The sequence below is a fragment of the Wasmannia auropunctata genome, unplaced genomic scaffold (assembly GCF_000956235.1).
Source record: "Wasmannia auropunctata unplaced genomic scaffold, wasmannia.A_1.0 LD334204.1, whole genome shotgun sequence".
NCBI classification, from domain to species: Eukaryota; Metazoa; Arthropoda; class Insecta; order Hymenoptera; family Formicidae; genus Wasmannia; species Wasmannia auropunctata.
The window spans coordinates 1111279-1130504 of NW_012028686.1; the positions used below are offsets into that span (position 1 = coordinate 1111279).

General features: G+C 37.1%; 2 protein-coding genes across 17 annotated transcripts in view; both read right to left on the reverse strand.

Moving 5' to 3' along the window:
* LOC105459190 (dystrophin, isoforms A/C/F/G/H-like) overlaps positions 1-19226 on the reverse strand; it is a 440003-nt gene that overhangs the window by 284026 nt on the left and 136751 nt on the right. The window lies entirely within an intron of this gene.
* On the reverse strand, positions 780-8879 carry LOC105459189. 6 transcript variants are annotated; one of them, XR_975647.1, is made up of 4 exons: positions 5504-8879; positions 3840-4094; positions 2992-3144; positions 1478-1560 (listed from the first exon to the last, which is right to left on the reverse strand). XR_975647.1 is itself a non-coding variant. In XM_011704994.1 (3 exons), the coding sequence occupies exons 1-3, from the start codon at positions 5793-5795 to the stop codon at positions 1154-1156; spliced, it is 954 nt and encodes a 317-aa protein (XP_011703296.1). In that variant the 5' UTR covers positions 5796-8879; the 3' UTR covers positions 780-1153. The 6 variants fall into 6 exon arrangements, 3 of the variants coding, with proteins under 3 accessions (XP_011703296.1, XP_011703297.1, XP_011703298.1); XR_975645.1 differs by lacking the exon at positions 1478-1560 and adding an exon at positions 2477-2823; XR_975646.1 differs by lacking the exon at positions 1478-1560 and adding an exon at positions 2477-2841.

Here is a 19226-nt window from a genome sequence, read left to right on the forward strand (position 1 = left end):
GTGTCGCGAATACGACCTTGCACGTATTATTCATGCAAAGTACATTACAGTAGTAAAAAAAAGGCAAATCTAACGCAAAATGTATTTAAAAAAACCGACATAATAATGTATTCATTAATAATTTCATAAAAAGCCATCTAAAGAAGACTGTGCTGATGCTTAATAAATTTTTTAAAGAAAGAAGTCCAAAGTATTCTTTTAATTTCAATATAAGAAGGAAATATATCCATAAAAGATCGAATAAAGATTATATAAGCGCAAGAATAATACGGCAAGTACTTTAGCAAGTACCTAATTCTATTGCCTGTTTAGAGCGAAAATAACGTTTGCTATGAAAACAGCCAGTTCAGGGTAGGAAACAAGAGGCAAATGAGTGAAAAAACAAGTAAAACGGCAGATCAGATCACCATTTTAATTGACTCTCTTCACCCTGCCAACCTTATGGTTCTTCTAAAACTGCATTTGCACGGAAAGCAGATACTTTCTATGCAAATCGATGCGATGTTAAGTAGCTTCCCCTCCCCCTTCTAAAGCTATTCCCACTCTTGTCCAACTCGTTTAAGTTAGGCGACTTAACATTGGGAACTACCAAAGCGAAATCAACGTTTAATCCCGAAATTAACTGAAAATGATACGTACAATAACGCAGTAATATAATTATATAAAACGGATTATGTGAAATCAAAGTATAACAGATCAAATTTATTGCGATTTCATTAAATTAATTCGTGAACGTTTTTGCTTCAAAACCACTAACGTATAAATTAAATAAAACCATGTTATAGAGAGGAGAAATATATTTCATTCAACCGAAGTTTCAATTCCGCTGCAAAGTATGACATATTGTTCGGAAAAGTGCTGTTACATAAATTTTTTATCCAAAAAAAACTTCGCAACGTCGTAAAAGGCAGTTAAATTACTTATTAATTGTAAAAAACATTTGTATAAAACACGTTATTTGTACCTATGTTTTTTTCTTCTTTCATTTAATATGGCTTTTGTACGAACTTGAAATTTCTTTATTATATAATTTAGCACTCAACAAATCTTTATTACCACGATAATCGGCTCATTATACATTATTGCTTTATATTACGGATATTACAGATGACTCCACCGTCCGCGTCCAAGATCCCATCGGTTTTATCGTAATTTATCTGAACTTTCCACCCTTTTCTTGTTCCAGACAGACGGCCTGGACGTGACAAGAAAACAGCAAGTAGCTTACGTATACGCGGTCGCGCGTATCTGTCGAAGAGGTGACCGTTGCGACCGGTGAATAACCTTTCGTCCCTTCCAAGGAAAAGTCATGCGATTTTTCTTCCGATTCGTTCGCTAACGAGGTCCCAATTTCCAAAGGCGTGCCAGTGGGATTACGGTCTAGTCCCACGGCCGAATGTCTGAATTTTCGATGAACTACTTTCGCACGCAGAGATTCGTGTACGTTCCGACATACGAGAATATGGTCAGAGGAGTCCAAAAGAAATCCGGCGATAAGTCTGGCGTCGACATTTTTCGATGGATAGTAGAGTACGACATTTTTATTGACCTTCTGCACAGCTGAAACGCAACCACGGAATCATATACTTTTGATGTACTATCTCAATGAACTATCTCGTTTTATTAATAACGATATCTCTAACGACTGTTTAAGACAATTATATAACAGAATGAACGTTAATTATCTAACGACTCTCATCAATCCCACATTTTACGAGAGAGTAAGAATATAATCTAAACTAGCAGCACGTGTGTATTTGTGTGCCCACTCTCTTGGTGTATCTGGATTATCATTATCTCGGTAATGATAAAATGGTGAAACATAATAGTAATAACGGAAGGCTTGAATGGCATTAAAAAAGGGCAAAGTACAACGTGGAGGCACAAATGTTTTCTCTGCCTTGCTGTTTGCCCTCTCGTTACTACGTCTGACAGTGATAAACTCAATCTACTGAGAAAGCAAAAGCATACAACGGGCCGGTTTTACACGCAACCGTAACTGCGAGTTATGACGTTCGCGCCCCTCGGTGCAACGCACAGACACGCACTACCCTTCACTCTAGTGCACCTCATTCAACCCTTTGGTTACAGGTGTAAACTGTTGTCGTAGTATCTATCCCAAGAGCGAAATGGATGCATGCGAAAACATCATTCATCCTGAAAGCCATTCTTTCAGGCTATCTGAATGCAAATATTTATTGCGTTTGGACCTTACCCCAAGTTCAGAAGGAAATTTGATAAGATTTACATAACGCAATAATACAAAAGATATAAAAAAATTATACAAAAATAAAAATTCTATTCATATAAATGTATTTTTAAGTAAAAGAAACATTACAAAATTAATTTTTTGTTTAATTTTTTATTAGTATGATAAATTTCATGTATAATAAAGATCAATTTAATAGATTAATAAAAATAATTTTTATTTGCTTGTAAAAATCCGTATGTAATATATGCATTTATTAATTTAGCTTTATTAATATACATTTTCATAATTTCACGACCTTTACTCTTTTGATAGAAAAATTATTTAAAAAGACTCTGGTTCTGACAATCAAACATAAACGCTGAATATTCTTTATAAAAGAAATTTTAATATCTCAAAGAAAAAGTAATAACAGCAATCCGCTTCTAAAGCCGATTACACGTGCATGTCAAATTACTCAATATATTTTGTTACACAACTTTTAATTTATTGTCCAAGTTGGTTTACACCGCATGATACGAATTCCCTTTAGATAACACAAACTTTCTCATTATAACAAGCACGGAATATTATCTCACGGTATCCTCGGTATTTCGGCAATTTCATCTTGTTGCCTTGAAACCATGTAATTTCTGTAATTAATATCAAGCGCCCCGAAAAACTACCGTAACATACTAGGAATATGTGATACTGGCCAGTCTTAAAATCCTATTAAATCCTATATAAGATAATTTCGCAATGCGACATTGAGACAGTAATTGAAAGAGATAAATTATAGATACCCATATAAGGCTGTAAACTGTATTTAAAACACGGCGCAACGTGTGTGTCTGCAATTCCCTTTGACGGTAACAACTCTCAGTTATATTCGAGTAATACGTGGCGGAGTTGTGTTGTAAACCACGGGTCGTCGGATCAAAGGCCAGCATAGGGTTCTACGAGGTTTTGAAGGGCTTAGGAAATTCGAAAATGAAGGTTGCCTAGTGCAGACACGCTTGCGGTAAGATCAATCGCTTGTATTCATTCTAATCAGAATAGAGCACATATGGGAAGATATTAATTGTCCTGCTATTGTCCATTGCCACTTTTCAGTAAAAGGAAACATAATCAATAAATCTTCAATTAATATTTTCATCAATTTTAACACAACGAAGCAATTAATCCTCGATTGTAAACAATAAAAGATATATAATGTGTGGTGTATTCATGCGTGTATATAATTTTTATAATTTACATAAATTATAAAATATATATAAGAAATTTTTATGTTATTTTTAGGAATAATGTTTTTTATTATTCCTACAAATAAAATAAAAGATTAATCATAAGTTTAAGCATAAGCTTTTCTTTAGTTAATTGTGTTTATGATAATTGATACTGATTGTGTGAGATTAAATATGATTAATTACAACGAATCTACGTTCAAAGCAAGAATGCGATGCAAATTGATGTCATTCAAGGTGCCTATAAAAAATTATATTGAGAACACATCAAATCCTTATAAATTTAAAGTAATCCTTCTCGTAATTTTCTTCAACTTTCCAATATATCACTGTCCAAACAGTACAGTTGAGCTTCTCGTCTTTTTAATCTCATATTCTTTTGCCGTCACATCGCGTAAGGAACCTACCCTGATGAGGGCTGTAGTCAGAGCGTCGACGGCTGCGACCGTCTGGCGAGCCTAAAGGGTGACCTTCCAGTAGGGGAGAAACCACATCCGACGAACCGCGTCTTGATATAGCGCCAGATGAATGCTCGGAGTCCCTGCGATGTCTGACCACGTGCGGCGAGTCCTGGGGGCTACCGTGACCAGAGCTCATCGGTGTCCTCAGCGGAGAACCATGCGATGAATACGGAGAGCCCGGTGGCAGTATCTTCTCGGTGCCTTCGAGTGAATATCCGCGTAACAAATCGCACGAGATACCCGACACACGATTAACAAAAGACCGGCGGAGGCTGCGTAAATAAATCGCCGAGAAACGCAGGAAGAAATGTCGTCGATGTATTTTTGCAATTTAAACTTCCGACATTTGATAAAAATAGCCGACATATCGAAAGGACTTCAAGGACATACTTCAATATAGAGTTTATGTTAATATAAAATCAGCTTTTAATATACGCGAGAAAAAACACTATGCTCAACACGTAGAAATTGTCATTTCGCATTGAAATCTTTCTAACAAATTTTTACAATGAAATTTTTCGTATGTATATAAAAATTATTATTTTTTAATACAAATTTAATCACTTACTTTACACTCCATATTTAAAAATCATGTTTACACTCAAAACATTTTTTTTTTTTTTTAATATTGTGATCAATGCTTCATTAATGCAGAGTAAACTGAACCAGTCGATTATAATTGAAACAGAAGCCTATGGGTGAATATATTGACAAGGTGAACATAGGCCAGTACTTTTATTACGACCAAAACAAAGCTTGCGCAAACAAATGCAACGTACACATCTCGCGTTCGTTGGATGTGACGTTTCACGACCGAGGTAAATCACGAGGATAAAACAAGGAAGTTACGCGTTTAAAATAACGTTTTCCGAAACAAGTTTCCAATTTCGGACCCAGCGGACATCGCGCGTTCGTCTATCTTTTAATCGCGAACACGTCGAATACGTCATAGCTCATCTATCAACGCGGCCCAATTACGCGCTCTACCGATCCTCACGAGATCAATGAACGTCCAGCTCCTCACTGCGCGCCTATGACGTACATAATTGATCGTACGTTTGATAACCGTCCAAGTTCTCACGTGCAATTTTTTCTGATTATGATTAGATGTAATCTGTCTTCCGAGTTATTAAAATTTATTGCAATTATAAATATTTATCACAATTAATATTCACTACTTTAATGATCTTTTCTTTTGCTGCAATATGGAATATATATTTAGTAGCTACGTGTATTTAATAGATGTCATTTAGTAACTTTTTCCAGCAAATATTAAAAACTATACTGCTTAAGAAGAATAATTATTATTTTAAAATTAAAACATTAATCAGTCTAATGACATAGTAAAAAATTAAATAATTTCATTTATTATGAGAAGTTTAATTTCTTATATAATTAGTGAGATATTTTATATCGGAAACGTGTTAGACGATACGTATATTATAATATTTTAATTTTAAATTTGTTAAAGATAGATATATAGATGAAGAAAGATTTCGATATGTATTCCGGTGGTACATACGGTTGTCAATAAAATGCCCATTGTTCAAAAACAGCCTCCACGGTCTCTTTAGAATATTATGTAACCGTCACAGCGGAAGTTCCGATACCTTGATGAACGTTCGGATGATGAGAAATTCCGGACGCGGCTGTCGCATGCGTGGGAGGCGGAGGATGAACGAGACCGCCTGGTCCAAGAGGGTTGACGAACCCGTGGATCGGATTCCCGTGCATGGGACTAGCGTGGATCGAGCGCGATGGTACCATTCCGGGCAAAGGTATCTCTCTCGTTTGTACCTCGTGAGAGGCGGAGGCGGAGATCGAGGATGCAGAAACGGTCGTGCTTGGATGACCCGGAACGGGGCTGCTGCCATGCATGGCACCTCTTCGATGCTGCGACATAATTGGAATTCGATGACGCCGTGAACGGGGTAAAGGTAGTAGTAAGGAGCGGCTTAATGCTCCCCGGAGATCGACGACATCGAGGCACTCGAATTCACTCCGGCGGACGCTCGCCGCTGATATTTTCGATCCTCGTCTCCCAGTTATCCTCTAATATGTCACTTCGAGAACGCACCATCGAGAAGTATGGAGAACTTGAAAGGATGATAACATCCGTCCAGTATCGTGACGGTTTCTTCAATTGCTATTTCGTTTCCAAGTATAAGGAATGATTGCAAACAGATGTATTAATGCAACGTGATATATTTCTCTTCTATCTTTTCAGGAAGATGCATATATTTCTAGCACTCCACTGCTATAAAATCCCAATGGTTTTAGTGAAATTTGATCCACACCAAACTCTGTTGCAGATTTTCCGCTACTACAGAGTAAACTCGATATCTCAGGTATTATATTTCGGGTTATGTATCCACTCAAGCAGACAATCCACTGTAACTTAACTCTTTTTCTCCCCTAGTCTCCTATGATTTCTCTGCGAGCTCTGCGTCGCAATAAGTGTAACTCACACATACGCTTGCAATCGCTCTCGTTTAGCGTTTTATAGAAAATATGATTTGTGCTAATAGTTTTTATGTTTTCTCTTCTTAATAATATCAACTTAATTGATTATTTATTTTTAAGAAGATGAATTCTTGTCTCATTTGATACAATTACATGTCTCGAAGGTGCCGTGCTGTGCCGAAAGCACAATTCGCGGTACATTTATCGTATGTCGTTTGGCAGGAATAATTAACGTCGTTCCGTCTGCCAGATAATGGTCCCTCGTGTGACGGGATTTCGTAAACTCGGCGGACAGAGATTTATCGTGATATGTTTATTGGACGAGAAGAACTACATACATGGCGTAGTTTTGTTTCCACAAAGATTAAAAGTCAAATCGCCCTCAGTTAACTTTTATAAAATTAAATAGCAATGCTTTTTTTAAAGATATATAATCGTATTCGGTTCATGACCTATTATCTATTTAATGATTTTTTTTAATCATCCTTCTCATAAACAAACTACATTAAGTAATAATAATATACAAAGCTGTCTCAATTTCGTTAACCGCAGATTTTCCAGTCACTTTCAAAATAATTATATTTGCGTTGCTTTGACTTTACAAAAAAGTTGAGAGTATTCTCGCTGAGATAAAGAATCATACAATCATCAGTCTACAGTTTAAATTTTTAATGATACAAATCCTCAGTTCTCACGCAGCGAGCGAGATGCAAAGAAATGCGAACTTGTATGCAACAGATAATAAGCTCACCGGATTCTATTCCGACACGGCGACCAATTTTAACTCCGATACGGCAAACTTTAAACCTCAATTCTACGATCAAAGTCTACGCGCAACTTTCAATACGTGCAACTTTCTACGCGAAAAATGATTATCTAGAGCTAATATAAACAGCGGATCCGTAACGATATTCCGATCGGCTTATTACGGGAGACGCAGCTCTCGCTCGCAATACTCCAAAACGCAGGACAGCCGCCAATTAGCACCACAATGAGAACTTTCCGTCGGCAAGCTTCTGCCTCTATAGTGCTGGCCTGACCTTGATACTTCGGACTTGTTGATTTAAGACACTTGTTGGTTTTGAATCGTTAACATAGTCATTGCAAGGATACAACTGTTTTTCTAATTTCGTCAGTTATAGCGTGAAAAGAATCTCACTTGACAATATAGTTATTAGATCCTACAACTTTTTGCCTTTACGTTTGTGCAACTACAATGTTATTCTTTGCTTAAAAATGATACTGTAGTCTATTTCGACGACTTTGAATAGAATTTTTTGTAGCAAAAATGAGTCTCTTCGACAAAGAAAATTAAATAAAAACAGCTCCCAATAATATTACGGAGATATCATCTCTTAGTTAAGAATCACATAGAAATCTTAGTTAAGAATTACAAGCTCCATCCAACATTAAACAAGACGTATTACTATGTGTTTAAAATACTTTCGTTCGAACGCAGTTTAAGATGATGCCGTACTGTAGCCTTACTTTCGACTCGTGAAACGCAAGGGTCCATGAAAACGCGATCGGTCTAAATACGCGAATAATTCGTAGAATTACCCACAAGTGTAACAACCGTCTCTTGACTTCGTTAAAACGAGTACACTTTTACGATCGTCACGAGCCACGTGTTAACAACCGAACCGAAAATAATGGTCAATTAACGTGGTCATTTGACGCTTGGGAATTTTTACAGTTCATTTACTATCGTTAGACACATGTTTTCTTATAAAGTAAATCTCTCGACTCCAAATTAGTAACTTGTTGATAAGTAATTATAGTATGATTATAATTAGTAGAAAAAATGGAGTACGCTGATGTACGCGTAATCCATGCACGCTAAATGATGTTCCATTTAATTAACAAAATACACCGTTCCAATTCTTGCAAGATGAATCAGTACTTCAATTAAATGATTGGCGAAAGAAGGTTATACACACTGTCATACAATTAGCACGTAACAGCACAAATCGTTAAATACACACTGTACTCCGAAGTCACGGAACGAATTCGTACGGTTATCCACAGGTGGACACAGCGGTCGGTGACTTCGTTAAAGCAACCCCACTTTCACGAGGATTATCACAGACCACGTGCTAACGATCGAAGTTCCCCTCTCAAAAAAAAGCAAGGGGCATAGATAAAGCGACCGTTTCGCCAGACGGACTATTTTTCACCTACGCACGTCGCAGCTGCAACGACGCCTCGCGTTACACAGCGATGCTCGATTCACGGAGGCAGAAAAAAAAGTGGAAAAAAAAATACGGGGGAGAGCCAGAGGCCGCGATGGTTCGCCACTCGTCGGCTCCCGATTAAAAAGCCCGAAATTCCGGCGCGGCGAGCCGGCGGCAGCGCGACGGAGCGAATTACATTCGCAGCCGGCGAATCGAGTTTTCCGAAGCGGCGAGCAGAGCGACGTGCAGCGACCGCGCGACCGTATTTTCCGCGAGCACGTTTTCGCCGGCGATTGCGGGAGCCGTCGCGACGCCGGCAATGTCGGGGGTGAGTCGTCCGTGTGCGACAGGGAGCGGCCGCGCGAACACTGAAACCAACCCACGCCACCATCACCATCACCACCACCACCACCACCACCACCACCACCACCGCCATCAACCCACCTATCCACCCACCCACCGCCGCCGCTGCCGCCGACACTACCACCGTCAACGATGCCGCACCCTCTCCTCCGACGCCCGTCGTTCCCACCACCATATCACCGTCGCCACTACTACTACTACCACCACTGCCACCACCGCCACTACCGCCGCCACCGCCGCCGCCACCGCTGTGTTCCGCGAACCCTCCGATTCTCTACCCTTCAACCGCTATCCATCGCCACTACCACTACCATCATCACCAACACTATCATCAGAGAAGTTCTCGTATAGGTGAAAGCCTCCCCTTCCTCCTCTGTTCGCCGACGTTTGCCCTCCCTCCCCCCGCGACTACCGACACGGCAGGTAGATACCAACGACGCCTCTGCTATCCAACCCCCTCGCTTCCTTCTTCTGTATCTACCTTCGAACTTCGCCATCCCCTATTCGAGAGAGTACGCTCCCTTCGCCTTTGCATCCTTCGTTCGTGCACAAGTGCACACGCGCGTAGATAGGTAAGTAGATGCACACGGGGAGGATAGTCGCGTGGGTTATTTCAACTGCCACACGTCGCAATACACTGCAGGCGCGTTAAGCGTGCGTAATTACTCGTCGGTATTGTTGCACTCGCGATGATACCAACGATATTTTTATCATTAATGGACCATCGGCGAGCATTAATTTTTCGTTTTGTACAGGATTTCATAAAACATAAGTTTACGTAATGGGATTATACAATAGTATACGTGCGTGCCACTGTCTTTTCCGACTATCTATACATGCCATTCAATGTAACGAATCATTGCATTTTACAGAATTTGCATATTCAAGACACCATTATCTCGTCAATCTCATAATTGCTGGTAAAATAAATGGATGGTAATAATAATATTTGTCTTTTCCAATATATATTTCGAGAATCAAGAGAAAGGTGTGTATCGATCGAAGCGATAGAAATAATAAAACCATGTTTCTAATAGAATCGAGTTAATAATTTCGATAGCAAATACTTTTTACACAGCTCTTGATATAACATAATTATAATATTATATATATATATATATATATATATATATATATATATATAATCTCATATACGAAATCCTACATTTGTTGAACTAGAAATAATATTTAGATTTGCATTTGCGTTATATTGAATGAGACATTATATTTTGAACAAATTCAAATTCATCGTTACTTACAAATTAAAACGCTCATAATTGTCTCTGTCTCTCTTTCTCATATATAAGCATACTATTTGTCGCGAAGCAATAGCTTCGCACGACAGCAAATGAGACATTAATTTTTCGCATGTCTGCTCACCAAATTATTACGTTAATTATGTATACGTTGCAATTGATGAATCTAAATTTGCGTATCAGCGAACGTGTGTCGCGAGAAATTTATACGATCCAAATTTGTAACGCTTCGTATAGCTAGGCGGAGCACGGAAAATATCAATACACATGCATGCATGAGAGGTGACCGACAAAATTCGCTAAAATTCGGGGACATCGAGCTAGACGAAATGGATAGCAACGTTTCAGCTACGCTACGGCCTCTTTGTCGAAAGCATTGGCACAATTCGGTCTAATAGATTTTAACCGACGATAGAATTAGACAGTGACAGGAAAACGTTTTTACTGGAAACGAAATGCTAGAATTGCAATCGCGACGAATTTACGAGTAGATAACTTCGTTTATTTATCCGATCGCGCACGTAGACGAGCATCCTTGAAATTTCGACGAAGCACAACAAACACACCCCGCTGGATAACGGCGATCAAATTTTTTTTCTTTTCTTCTTTTGTTTTACCGAGGTCGCGTCGCAATTGAAGCACAATCTCGTCGCGATAACGACTTCGGTCGTCAGGGACGATTCGTCAAATTAATCGAAAAGATGCGCGTGTGATTCACCTCGCTGTACAACTGCAATGCAATATCGGACGATAATTTAAATCCGGGCGTTGTCAAAATGCTTGTGTAATAACGACGGGTGTAATGAGCGATTCGTCAAATTAAGCGAAACGAATGGTATACGCAATTTGCGTTGCTTTACCACGCGGCTATGGTCGTGATCATTAATTGGAAATTGCCAGGAATCTAAGTGCACGTTTGCGTCATTGCGATAACAATTTTGTAATACTTATTAATTCATTAATTAACGAAAAGAAAAAAAGACAGCAAATTTCATTCGACACGCTTCATTGCGTTTAAACGCGTTTGTATGTTAATTCTAGTCGTCGATGTTAAATCCGATTATCGAGTAATGTTTCAATAATGGAAGATGCTGTAACCGGGGGATGCATGGAGATGTAACCAACAGGATTGTTCGCGGGACCATAAATATATCAAACAATACAGTTAAAAATTCGTTACAAAATATGAAATACTATAAAACAAAAATAATGCTGTTATAATGTACGAACATAATTTCAATGAATATAGAATCTCTTGGTGCAGAATCGGGTAACATCGGGCTTTTAATAGTGCAATATCATATAAAGACGTATTATATGTCTGAATTGGCGCGTATCATAAAATATTTTTTAACATTATTTCCTTATTGTTCAAGTAAAAAAAACCTGACCTCGTATTTCTTGATTGTTAGAATAAAAAACCAAATATTGTTACACATCTTATCTTCTGTTCTATTAATTACGTTCTATGACAAATGCATCCCAATATTTTTGAGAATTTAATAAAGACACAATAGATCATGAAGAATAGGTTTTAGTGCAAATTGATGGATCGTGCGAACTGCGACGAGGCTTCTTATAAAAAGCGACTTCCAATTATGCGGCCGATCAATCTCGCCTGAATATCGCCGGGCAAATTATCGGAAAAAATGGACGCGTTGGAGATGGTTGATGCAACGAAAACTCACGCGGGCGAGAGCGATCTCGCGCAAATGTCGTTCAAATGGACGTAGATGGAACGCCGCCATTTTTACGGGGCATCGGAAATCGGAAGCTGCCCCATGGCCCCGCAGTCGGGACGCACACTTTCTGACACAATCGGCACATTCGGCGTGCACGTCGGCGAGGCACTGCGACGCGCAGATTCCGTCACTTCGGGGACATTCGGTGAAAGACTGGGAAAAGGGGACGACGTTGGAATTCCTTTCCGGTAATACCGAGCCTGGTGGAACAAAAGGAGCGTACTTCACTTCAACGCGAACGGGAAGGTATACCAAGACGGACCAAATCCCCAAGGTCGTTTATTAGCTGAGGAGAAACCCGAAGTTGAACGGTGTGGGTGAGGCTGAGTCCTCGTGCGGGTGGTAGAGGAGGCGCCACCACGAAGGAGGCGTCGCAAGGGTGGCGTCGCAACCGGTGTACGTGTGCAAGCGTATCCATGCTCGCTCGGATGGACGGTGGTGGTCGCGGAAGGTAGGGGAGAGATACGGATAAATGGACAGGTAGATAAATAGACAGAGAAGAGAGGCGAGACGAAAGAGAAAGACGGAGTATCTAGATATGGGTTCTGCGGGTTGCGGATCCGTTCGTCCGGTAACGTGATTTCAGTTCGATATTTGATTTCGAAGCAGAATTAGAGCTCAAAATCCGTGTACAAGTCGCTGCGATACGACGTCAAACAAAGTTAACACCTCTCAAACGTATACGCTGATTAAATAAATTATTAGAGTGCTCGTCAATATTATAATCCAATTACAAAATGTCTTGCAAGCGCTGTTCTTGTAACGGTCTTTCACAAGCAGATCGTGAATATAGCATTTATCCGTCACACAGTTACCATCATTAATATCATTCTCATAAATAGTTATAAGAATAAGAAAATAATTAATTATTTATACAAGACCATATCAAATTCTTATCCTACGATGTACAAAATTTATTTTTCTTGTGACTAACATCTTATTCAACTTGTTGAAAAACTAATTAAAAAATCTATGTAATTATATAGGTAATTATAGGTAATTACTTTTTATTAACGTCACAGTTATTAAAATACTTTTCTCTTTTTGTTGAAAAGAAATTTTGTGTTCTCTTCTGTTTTCATAATTTTAAACTTTTGCGTCTTTTGTAAATATTTTTCCATCATTTATACTATCATCTAATATCAGCAAAGTAAAAATCGAGTGTGGCAATGAAGTCCTTTTTAAAACACAATAAAGTAAAAAATTGAATATTCGAACATAAATAAACTCCCTGCTTATAATATTCGTTATTTCAAAAAAATTTGACAAAATTATATTACTCTCTGTAGGATCATATTTTATCGTGCCATGTACTGTGTATGACACGTCCTTATTCTTTTTTAACCGCGTCATCGGGATGTAAGAAGAACAGAATGAATGTAAAATTCGATCGCGCCTAGAATGGCGTCGCGCCACGCCTCGGAGGAGCAAAATCGCCCACTTTCGTAAAATATACGACCAGGCAATATTTTAAGGGCTCCTGGCGTAATAATACTATCGTGCCTCGTAGGGCGTTACAGCTGCTATGGCGAACAACCATAAAAATTCAACGAACGAGGATCGTTCCCTGGCGATGAAGAACGTTATACGGCCAAAAGTTAAGCACTGTACCTGTATCTAATCTACCGTTATCTACTCCGACAGATTCGACCATAGTTTTGATAGTTTTGTAAATCAACAAGAGCTGTTTTACTCCCTAGAGATTTGATAAAGTTTACACAGCAAGCAATTATCAAGCAATATAAAAAATCAAGATTAATATCTATAATAAAGATTTCATAGTAATATAAAAATACACGTCACTATGTTCTTAAATATATATATAATAATAGATACCTTAATTTCTTTTATCATTTTTGAAATTTTATCAAATAAAAAAAATACCAAAATATTTTTTAATGTTACAATTTTTTTGTATGTTTTCACAAACTTTTATTATAGATTTAAAGCTAAAACTAGAAATGAATCTAATCTTATTTTAAAAAATTAATAGCTTTTTTAAAGAAATAAAAAATTAAAGAATATCACAAAAGAATCATTAAGAACATAAATATAGTGCTAAAATTAAAATAGATACAGATAGTGCTACAACGCAATAAATGCTTATTTTCAATCAATTTAAAGTAAACTTAAATAAATTGTTTCAATAAAGATTTAGATATGATAATTAAAAATATAATTAGTCGCCATGGGTTTTATATGACAAGTGAAAATATTCCGATAGATAATAATCTTTTTGAAAACCATTTTTTAACTTAAAAATTCGAGAACGAAAAACAGTACAGAATAGATCTGCGACATGCTGTAGTGTTTTGACGTATACAATCACGCAGTCTGCAACAGGTTTTCATGTCATGTTCGTGAACGCGATAGATTATGCTCATACTATTTTATTGATTTTCACACGCTGAATTAGAGGTGAAGGAAAGTTACCGTTAAATGCGGAATCTGTGCAGTGAGATTCAATTGACTATTCAATTTCACATTAAAGCATTATGCGACCGTTTTCTTACGTATAAAATACTTTTGTGAACAAGAGAGGAATTTGATAAGAGCGAATTTTCAATGGCGCATCCAATGGAAACGCCACGCGCATACCAGACGCTTATTTGTCCAGAAGAAAATCGTTAATGTTATTGGAATTTCCAATGCACTTTAGGAATGGGTATACGCTCTAATCGGACGTAAGATTGCCGAAACATTTTCACGAAGATAAAATACAGTAGATTATCTATATTCTATTGAATGTAATACCTATAAATAATTAAATAATAAAAAAATATTATTAAGAAAGTAAAAACAATATCATAGAATAAGACATATTAAAATATGTAACTATTCTGTATAACATAATATAAAGATAATTATAAAGTTACTTAATCTTACGCTGTACTTTATGTGGGAAAAATTAATTGATGCTCATGCGCATATTATGAAATAAGAAATGATCAATTATATTAATTTCGAATTTTATTCACGATGATTTTTATACACCGAGCATATTGAAGAATCCCCGAAGCGGTAGAATTAATTGTGGTAGACTTATACACGCGAGTGCAATGTTGTTAATGCACGTGTATTATTGTAATTTTAGCGAATACGAGGGACAAGCGCATCGCATTCCGCTTCATGTTTGTGTAAATGCTCTCGTCGAGGTCTCTGCCCGCGACTCATGTCATGGTGATGCGAGTAATCGAATTTTCCGTGATTTTCATCTGCAGTTCCACTTGACGGATGTGCGTATGTCACGATTTATTCTGACGCTGACGCTATTGTTTGCCTCGACTAATAAACTAATCAGAGATACGGTTACGCCCGCGCGAGCTATGCTGTTTTTCACGACCTGTCCAAATCTACAAAATTGTTCCAAACATAGAATGTCACATAATTTATGTTGCACGACCGAAGAAGAATTAAGTCACACACGTTGCATCCCACGAAAAAAAAATTAAAAGTGCAAATGTCACAATCAATTAGAACTTCCAAAAGATCATTCTTACGCTTAATAATAAAATACATTCTTTACATTATAATAAAAACGCATGTATATGCGATATTTTACGAGAATTTTGATTATCCGATAATCATGCAACCAAAATTTAACATACACATTAACAGAACTCGAAATAAAATGGTATTTCGAAATAATATAATAATAATAACTGGATGTCAATGCTTGCACATGTGTTACGCATCTAAATACGTAGAAAGTTATATACAATCATTTAATAATAAAAAGTAAAATCATTCTATCATAATATAAATATATCTCAAAAGATTACAAAGTACGTAACTTCAAGACATTTGTTTCCGTGCATGAATCTCTCACGAATTAGGAGATAAAGCCGAGCAGGAGGGGAAAAGAAACCCAGAGGGAAATTTCTGAATTAAGTCTATAGTTCGTTGTACTTTTTCACCAGTGCCTTCGTAGATTCAAGCTCATATTTGGCTGGCGACATAAATGCGTTGTGAATAATACATGGCGCACATGATGCGATACGTGTGCGCATTCGTGGCTCGAATACTAAAACAGGCAGTCTTACATACGTCGGGCGGTGACCACAAAAAAAGTACTGTCTTCTATTCTGACAGCTCCGAAGCTTGTCCTGTCTCCAAACAAGAGATAGACTTTAATCCATACCTACATCAAGTGGCTCGCAAGCCATATGGGAAGTATTTGTTTTCTAAAGCTGACTCGCGAATTAATAAAGGAAATAAAGTTTCACTGGAAGCGTGTATCCCAGCAGAATGTAGAACGTGTCTCAAGCCGAAGAATTAGTTCATGTAAATAGAATCAGAGGTAACTTTTTTTTATATGTAAATAATTAAATTAGCATCTGTATCGAGATGCAGTTTAAAAATCACCTTCTTTTCGTCAAAATAAATTTATCCATAAATAACATAATGCAACAAAATATTCAATCGAGATAAAATTAAACTTTAAAATGTATGTAACTCGCGATAGGATTACATAAGAGAATTAGCGTAAATTTAATTACAACAGAATTAATCATTATGCTGATCATATAGAAATTCTACGTTATAATTTTCTATATAGATGTTAATACAATTGTGACAGAGAAATGTAAATGTGAAACATAACGCAAAATATCGATTTAATAAAATTAATAAATTTACTAAACATACATACGTATTAAACTTTTTTTGCGTAATACATAAACCAACAATCGTCAAATAAGTTTTAGAAAAATCACAAGTATCATATTAAAATCATAAGTAAATAATACTTATAATAAATAAAAAATATTTATAACAAAATATTTATAACAATAATTATAAAAATACTAAATTATTACAAGATGTTATGAAAAGATTTACACGGAGTATCATGCAAAGGCAACGTATAAAAAAAATTTTGAAAACATCAGCTTGTTGCAAAATAAGGATGACTAAGGTATATGGTTTACTAAGGCATGATTATGGTTAACAGAGACTTTATCATTCATTTTTTTTCGTTACTCTTATACGTCACTTTTATTTAAAAAAAAAAAACTTAAAAAGCGCCTTGTTAGGCGTTGCAAGTTATGGTATACGGAAAAATCTTTTATCCGACGACAAAGAAAGTTACGCAACACGATACTGACCGAATCGATTTGTATCATGGAAATAAATGGCTATCGGCAAAGATAAAGTAAAAGCTGATTGAAGATAAAACGGATCAGAATTGAAACAATCGCGGTTTTCAGCATTTTCCAAGTACTACGTCTCTTTCCCTCTTTGTACAATAAAATATTAAAAATTTCGCCGAAGGAGATGCGATTTATAGCTGCAACGTTCCTTCGCAAATCCCGCTGAAAACGAGCAGCCGCTAGCCGGTACGCCGAAATGGCTTGAACAATAAGAATGAGTGCCAATTCCGGAATACCGGATAAGATCTCGTAAACGTCAAGAGAGAAGAATCAAGAGCGAGAACGAAGTGGCAAGCAAAATATATTGATACGCTTTAAAAATCACCGCAGGAAGCATTCGATTCCCGTAACACGCGAATCGAAGAGTTTGCGACACGGAAGAAATCATACGCGAATCAATACGCACTTGTCAGAAGCACATTACGGAGTTCCATTGTATTAAAGGAATTCATTCTCCCATCGAAAATAAATCGCGGTAATGGTACAGTGAGCTCTAAGAATTTTAACTGCATTTCGATCTCGTACAAAGGAGGAGAGGAGAATTTGGCGCAGGGCTCACGCAACGCAAACACGACCTGAAAGTTTTAAGAGCGAACGACAATTCCTGGCACTTCTACCGACGCTGAAAATCCTTGCTTTCTTGAAATGCATTTTTCAGCGATTTCACAATGAGCTTTACTCTTTTTGCGTTTTTCGCTTCCCCTTTATTCGTTTCAGGAAGACGCTAGACTTATTGCGACGCGTAAATGTAAAATTCCGCGCGATGTTTCCTCGGCCGTATAAATCGAGAGATTCTTGCAACGAAATAAATGTCGGAACGCAACGTGACATTGAAAGCCTATCGAATCGGCTAAAAATAACGGAAAGCGAGTGCGCATGATTGCGGGTTATTTCCACGGCGAATATGCACGAGGATATGCAAACGTCAGATGCAGCGCCGATTTATGGTTTATGCATCGACAAAACGAATACGCGGAAATCTCGTAGCCGAAAATGAAAATGGTCGCACGATGTGGTCGTAAAATTGCCGCGGATGCCTCTACGACGTGTTGAGAATGCAGCTGGTTCGCCGCAATCGCTTCTGTAATGAAAAACCGCGAAGAAAAACCTATAAAAAATAAAAACGAAACTTTTCGTTCCATTCGATAAAGCGTTATCGATTAGCAACTTGAGTAATCTTGAATCCACTTAATTAAAATTTAATTAAAATACGACTTGTTTTAAAAAAAATTTTAAATTTTTATCCCTGAATTTCTATTATTATTGTTGTACGTAATTAACTAAATTCTCATTAGTCAACTGTCTCAGCTAGTAGCAGGATTAAAAATGCAAAGCCTATTCTAGCTCGTGAACAAAAGTAAATGAAAAACGTGGGTGACAATGTCATTGTTATCACGATATCAAATGCATTTGAAACCGGTAAAGAAAGGAACAATTTTGTCAGCCTTGTTTCCCCGTTCTTTAACGCGTGTAATGGAGGTGGCATAATGTCTCTATCAACGGTTTTCCATTACGCTTTCCGGAGCGTCTCCTCTTCTTCTTCCGTTTGGAAGATACTATTCCATTTCAAACTCATTGTCAGTGGTTATTGTATACGTAATAAATTGTAACGTAAAGAGGCAGCTCTATTTTTGAAGAGAAATAAATATTTTTGCTTCAGAAATCATATCTCCTTCTTCGAGAAGAAAAACCTATTTATTTTATCGACCCCCAGACAGATTATGAATCTCAAATACTCATAGTCAAAAATAAATAACATTACGGCTATATTCACGAAGTCCTCTCCTTCAGTCACATTGAACGCGTCTCTGCAAATGACTAATTATTGTAAAGAAAACTTAATTTCCGGAACGCAATGAGCGTCAAAGAGCGCATTGCTAGATTGTAAAGTTTCTGGGTTTGCTATTAAGCAGTCCTTAATTAGTTAAATGTCATCTCCAACGTTACTTCATGACGTACAAATCTCGTTGCAAACGTCGCAATTATATATTACATCACATAATATGAGACAAATAATATTACAACATTATTTACTCACTTTTCCATAACGAGAAATAATTAAAATTAAATTCTATATTAACTTCATTTGATTAAAAAAATTAAAAATATTTATGATCTTGTTTTATATACCGTAATAATTGTTTTAAAAAGAACCAAGATCACAATCTATATGGTCTTGAAAAAG